Raw genomic sequence first — 7290 nt, forward strand, 5'->3', positions numbered from 1 at the left:
TGTGTGTGTGTGTGTGTGTGTGTGTGTGTGTGTGTGTGTGTGTGTCCATGTGTGTGTGGAGTGGTCGATGTGAGCATTATTATATCATCCACTCATCATCTTTAACCTCCATCGGGGGTACAGCAGGTGTGAGAATACTGGGAAATTGTTGGACAGAATGCTGATAATAACCGGTATTTGATGATTTTGTACTAAGATTACCTTTGTGGAATTGGAGAACAAACTGTAGCTATAATCTGAGAAGCCATTATTAGTTTAGTAGAGCGATATCTCTATCGGGGGCACATCAAATGCTGATAATATTACATTTCTGGGGGATTTCTGCATAATTTGGAATACAAAGGGCTCTAGCCAAATTATGAATGATTGTCAATAAACTTAGATCGGAACCAGTAATTTGAACAATTTTGGATCAGTAGTTTCTGCTAGCAGACTAAAATCGATATATTCCAAAGTAAATAAGATGCACAGTTTATTTCCAGAGAGCTCAAAATCTACTGCAGGACATCAAATTAATGTTAACATAAACTCAAAATTGAGCCTATTTATACTTGTTCCTGATCTTATTGTGCATGATTCCTGAGTGCAGGTTATTCCAAATATAAATATTAGTCTTTGTGGTCTTTTCTTGCTCCACTTCTCAGCTATCTCCATTCTGGTACACTACTATTCAAGTTCCATCCATCCATCCATCCATATATATATATATATATATGAAATAAATAAATAAAAACAAATTATTTTTTTTTTTTCAGATATAAGCATCAAAACAGTCAATCCAACACAGAACCGGCTTTACTGACGAGATGCGCACGACAATCGCATGTGATTAATTGCACAGCCCTAGTGTCTTTTTCCCGTGTCATTTGAAATGTTTCCGTTTTTAATCGTTGTTACCAAAGGCGAGACACGTGAGAAAAATAAACGATCAGTTGTGGGACTATATTCTGTCATAAATCGCATACCATTCATTGCTGAACTTTCTACTGTACGTTACTGGAAATGAAATGAAATTACTGGTTGATAGGTCCCGATCTCAATAAATTTACACACGCTTTTGGTCCATGAATTAGATCTCGCTCGGGTCGAGCGCTGTCTGTGGAGGTTTGGCCAGTACCGGTTCCAGAATTAAATCAACATTTTATGTTCCGTCCATTGCCAATCACTGCTATTTCGAGAGTGAATCCCGCATAAATATGCGGATGTCATTCCCGAAACTTTGCAGGGTGAAGCCTATGTGTCCGAAAAATGAAAGTTTCATACAAATGCTGAATGGATTATACCCTAGAAAGTAGTGTTGTCACGGTACCAAAATTTCAGTATTCGGTACCAATACCAGTGAAAATCCACGGTTCTCGGTACCAATTTCGGTACCAAAGCAAAACACAAAAACATGCTAATTGAACAACATTTTTATTAATAACACCGACTTGGTACCGAAATACCGGGTCTTTTGACAACACTACTAGAAAGTGCGCAAAGCTCTCTCCCATCATCGTTCATCGCGATCTTACAAAGTTCCGTTATATGAAGCTCTCTAAACTGCACAATCTCTTATTTACATCGTGTCTGCATTTAGTCATGAGATGATTCACGAGCGTGCAAAGCTGTACTTAAAAACTGTGGTGCTTTCAAACGCTTGACAAAACATTTCTGATTGGCCATTGCGTTTAAGAAATCAACAGATATGTCTGTGATAGGTTACATTGCTCAACACTGCAAAAACACGTTGAGGGTATTTAGTACTTGGCTAAGCGCTCCAATTGCAGCGGGGCTGACATCAGGGATTCCATGACTAACAATTAGGGGGGCAATTGCCCCCCCTTGACCACCCCCAATGTCGCCCATGTATGTATATATATACATATATACACTGCTGTTCAAAAGTTTGGGATCAGTAAGACTTGTAATGTTTTTTAAAGAAGTCTCTTATGCTCATCAAGGCTGCATTTATTTGATCAAAAATACAGAAAAAAAACAGTAATCTTGCAAAATGTTATTACAATATAAAATAGTGTTTTCTTTTTTAATATACTTTAAAATATAATTTATTTCTGTGATGCAAAGCTGAATTTCCATCAGCCATTACTCCAGTTATAAATCTTTGCTATCACTTCTTAACAATTTAACACATCCTTCCTTGCTGAATAAAAGTTTTAATTTCTTTAAAAAAAATAAATAATACAAATTTACTGACCCCAAACTTTTGAACTGTAGTGTATATTGTTAGAAAAGATTCTATTTTAAATAAATGCTCTTCTTTTTAACTTATTATTCATCAAAGAATCCTGACAAAAAGTATCACACGTTCCAAAAAAATATTAAGCAGCACAAAAGTTTCCAGCACTGACAATAAATCAGCATATTAGAATGATTTCTGAAGGATCATGTGACGCTGAAGACTGGAGTAATTATGCTGAAAATTCAGCTTTGCATCACAGGAATAAATGAGATTTTAATGTATATTAAAATAGAAAACGTTATTTTGCATCATAATAATATTTCACAATATTAAATTTTTTCCTGTATTTTTGATCAAATAAATGCAGCCTTGATGAGCATAATAAACTCCTGTATAAAGCATTAAAAATTGTTCTGATCCCAAACTTTTGAGTAGTATTGTGTGTGTGTGTGTGTATATATATATATATATATATATATACAAGAAATGTGACACCAAAGACTGGAATAATGGCTGCTGAAATTTCTGTTTTCCATCACAGGAAACAGTTCTTTTTAAATTTAAATTATATTTCACAATATTACTGTTTTATTGTATTGTTGGTCAAATAAATGCAGCTTAAGTGAGCATAAGAGACCTTCAAATACATAAATAAAGAAATAAAAATCATATCGACCCAAAACCACCCCCATTTTTATGATTCAGACGATTCTTGATAGATGTCTTGATGTTTTTTCTCATTGTATATCCTGTAATTTGTCAGATTACAGACGTAAAATAGAAGCTTTATGCTAACAAAAGTAATTATTTGTAGTTAATAAGCAATACTTTTTATTGCTGAAACATTGGAATAAAGACTATAGTTGGTATCACTTTGAAATAGCATGTCTTTGGTATCATTTTTGCACAACACATGAACCAAAGGTGGTGCTGTAAATAACAAGCTCCGAAGGCAAAGTCAAAGTATCTAGCATCTCTAAACTTGGCAATTTTCAAGACCTTGAAAGACTTTTTTTTGTTTATCAAGCCGTGTTACAATTGTTAACCGAACTAAAAACCAACATGCAGTCTAAATGTGTATAGATACATGGCATGGCTTTGTCGCGTTTAACCTCAAGTTTATACTTTTTGTTCTCAGCAGTGCTCGTGCAGCATAAACATAATGGATTTTCTTTGCCGCTGCAAGAATAACACGTCTGCTCACCAGGTGGCTCTCAACCATTAAATAGTGTTCCTGTGGGGCAGGATACCTTCATCACACCTTCATGTCGTATAGACCCAGTGGGATGGGATACTTTGATCACAGAATGGGAAGAGGGACATGCCGTGGACCAAATTTAAAAGTGGGGATGGCACTTCGGACAGAAGCAATTTGGTGTTAATTTTACCTTTTGAACCAGTGCAGTGTTTTACCAAGAGTATTGTGTCTCAGGGTTCCTGATGTGGGAGGACGTGATGGCTTTGTGAGACGCAGAGTCTCTGTGTATGTGATTGTTCATTTGGAGAGTGACTTCTTTTTGTTTGCCTGTTTTGATTGGTCTGTGCTAAGGATGGGACTTATAAATGGAGAGCTGACCCTTCCCAGCCTCTGTAGTCCCATTCAATCTCTCGTACCCGTCAAAATGTCTGGAGAACTCTAAGTGCACTCTATCAATGCCATACTTGGTCTAAGCTCCAGACACATGGGCCCTGTCCCAAATAGACGTCTTCATGGGGACCTGCATTCACGTGGCCTTTCTCTACTGCGTGTCTGTGAAGTCCACGAGACCACAAAGTGTCCCATTTGTCATTTTAGGTTTCAAGAGGTTCCTCATGAGGACATCCGTGACAGATCCTTAGTCAATGGATCGTATTTGGGCTATTAGCCTGCAATTAGCCACCAATCATTGCTTACAAATTTGGCTGTGTGCTTTTAATTTAGTGTCTAATGCGATATCATTTAAATGGCAGAGTGCAAGTTAACTATATACAGTAAGTTTGGCTGACATAGGATTTTGGACCTTAATTGATGATGGAAAACGACAGGGAAAATGGATACAAAGGTCAGATACGTGTAAAGTCTTTGAGCTTGTGTACCTTTGCATAAACCCTCACGGAGTCCTTGGTCGATTTATTAAACCGTGTCCTGCTGTGCGTACAGTTTACAATGTAATTTACTGACACCCCTAAAAGATGACATTTTCATGCACAACGCAGCTTTTCTGAAGTGACACGTCAATTGAACTCGCTCAGATTATGCCAGTGATGCTGAATGATGTAGCTGCATTTAAAATCAAAGTGACCCTATTTTGTGGCCATTTGCATCTGTTGTGATTTGAATGTGGCCCTTTTTGCTTCTGAAGTTGCTGATTGGATGTTAACCGTAGATATTATGTGTGTCCTTTAGGGCTGCATGATTATTTTGTCATATATTGTGACATTTAACATCCAATATTGTTGCTTAGATGTTCAGACAAACAAACAGGATGAACGAAACAGGATGAATAGACCCAATCAATGGTATTTATTTTATAATATAAATATAAGGGTGAACATGCAGTTTATTATTATTAATGCTAAAATGTCTTATAAGTACCTCAATAATAATAATAATAAACAGCATGTGCACACTTTATTACATTATATATATTTTTATTATTTTGATTAGCTGTGCAGCCCTAATGATTTTTTTATTCATTAGTGTCAGACATTTAATAGTCATTCAATTTTTCCTAATTTATATGTTCTTATTAATTTTTGCCTTTCTGAATTGCATATTTGTGCCATTAACCTGGTTTGTTATTGGCAACATTATTTTATTATTATTATTTTGTATTTATTTATTTATTTATATATTTTTTTGGATAAGCAGAGGTCGGAAAGAGTGGTACTGTATATATAAGAAGTGTTGGGGAAAGTTATTTTTTTAAAGTAATACATTATAATGTTGCATCACAACATTAAAAAGTTACTAATTGTGTTACTTAGTTACTTTTTATGGAAAGTAATGCATTACATTACTTTTGCATTACTTTTTTGTCATCTGAGTTGGGCTTGCTTATTAATTTCCTGCTTATGAATGTTTTGGCAACTGTAAAGGCCCTTTCATACTAAAAGTGAAATTAATAAGCCTCAGGCTGAATGAAGTGCCTCTGCCTTTGCTTCTCACTCTCAATTTCTCTCAAAACGGGGACAGTAGAGGTAACTTGCATTACTTATTTGAAAAAAGTAACAGATATTTTCTTGTAAATTAAAAAGTTATGCGTTGCTTTACTAGTTACTTGTAAAAATTAATCTGATTACAAAACTCTCATTACTTGTAATGTGTTACCCCCCAATACTGTATGTCAGTTATAATTTCTGGACATACCAATTATAGAGTTGATACAGACTAAAACTGAACCTTATGGTTAAAACATGGGATTTTTTTTTTAGACCAGCTGTAGCCTGAGGTATTTGCTTATGCAACCTCACCTTGTGAGTGATGTTCTCCTCATTGGAGATGACTGGCTTTCGTCGTGTTGCAGATATTTACTCAGAATGTGAGCATACTGTATCCTCAGTTGCTTTTAAAGCTTGCGGCGATACATCACATGAGCTGTATAAAAGGATCTCTACATGATAGTTCACAGTAAACACACTCGTGCCGTCAGCCACAGACATACATATATGCAAGACAACAATTTTCCTTTTGGGTAAAGGTGCTCCACTTAAAGTTGTACAATACATTTGGAGGAAATGTTTTTAAATGATGTATTACTCACATAAGATAAAAATTCCTACTTTTTCTTCAGTGGCCTAGAAAAAGATATATTCAACATTAAGGTGGTCACCCCCCATGTTAATCTGAATGTTACTCCAGATACATTAATAAAAAATGAATAAAATGATATCCCTTTAAATTTTATAAAACAAATAAATATTATTTTTAACTGTAGACATGAAATATATTTCTGTTTAATTTATATAATACATTGTATAGCAAAACTTTTTTTATCTTGATGCTTTGCTTTCATAATAAATGATGTATTTTATTGATATTTTCAAATGTAACTTTTATTGGATGTGTCACCACAACTCTTAAGCTGACCAATACAAACAGATGGTTTAGAAACCTAAATATTTTTGAATTTGTATATTCATGTGTTCATATATTTGCTTTATAAAATTGCATATTATGCTATTGTAATTTGATCACTTGTTTGTTTCATTGAAGAGATTGTGTTTGCTGTGTGACCATAAATTTGTCTTTTTTTTTTTTTTTTTTGGAGTAACACTAACAACCATATTATGTTGCAGTGTGTATGTAGCCACTGAGTGAGATTTATTAGAAAGATATTGGAATGATTTCTGAAAGATCATGAGACACTGAAGACTAGACTGGAAATTCAGTTTTGTCTTCACAGGAATAAATGACATTTTAAAATAGATTAAAATAGAGAACAGTTTTTTTTTTTTAATTGTAATGATATTTTACAATAAAACTGTGTTACTGTATTTTTGATCAAATAAATGCAGCCTAGATAAGCATATAAAAAAAAATCCCCCCACAATCTGAACTCTTACCAATCCCAAACTTTTAAACAGTAGTATATAAATCATGACATTATGATTGAGAAATTTTGAACTTCTGTTGCAGGACATTTGTTCCATTGGAATCTCCGCCAAACCGGAACTCCACTCAGTGGGAGAAGGTGCAGTATCTATTCGAGGAACTGGGCAGCAGCCGTAAGTACCATAAAGGCCTCTTTAAGTGAAATTGCAGCTCAGTTTTACTGACACTTGCAAAGAAAACTGCAAAAAGAGCCTTGTTGAAGCCTTCCGGGGCCAAAACACCAAAACGACAGGTGCTTTTTAGAAAACGACGGATGCTGCCGAGCCACGAGCAGAGGTGATGTGTGGGTTTGGCAGCCCTGACATTTAGCCTCGTCGATGTCAACAGACCTCATTGTGCTACCTCAATTTTTGTTAGCTTAGATCATTTAGAAGTTTCATCTGGTCTTGTTGAGATATGTAGTTGAGTATCATCAGCATAACAGTGGAAAACGAATCCCGTATTTTCTGATAATATTACCAAGGGGCAACATGTATATTGAAAATAGCAGAGGACCTAGGACAGATCCTTGTGG

At 35.1% G+C, this 7290-nt stretch overlaps 1 protein-coding gene across 1 annotated transcript in view; it reads left to right on the forward strand.

The window, feature by feature from the left end:
* Positions 1–7290, forward strand: part of lmbrd1 (LMBR1 domain containing 1) — a 107966-nt gene that overhangs the window by 30747 nt on the left and 69929 nt on the right. The window contains exon 6 of the mRNA XM_016456540.1: positions 6801–6889. Within this exon, the coding sequence (XP_016312026.1) occupies positions 6801–6889 (89 nt within the window). The remainder of the gene's footprint in view (positions 1–6800; positions 6890–7290) is intronic.

The sequence above is a fragment of the Sinocyclocheilus anshuiensis genome, unplaced genomic scaffold, assembly GCF_001515605.1.
Source record: "Sinocyclocheilus anshuiensis isolate Anshui unplaced genomic scaffold, SAMN03320099.WGS_v1.1 scaffold407, whole genome shotgun sequence".
Taxonomy (NCBI): Eukaryota; Metazoa; Chordata; class Actinopteri; order Cypriniformes; family Cyprinidae; genus Sinocyclocheilus; species Sinocyclocheilus anshuiensis.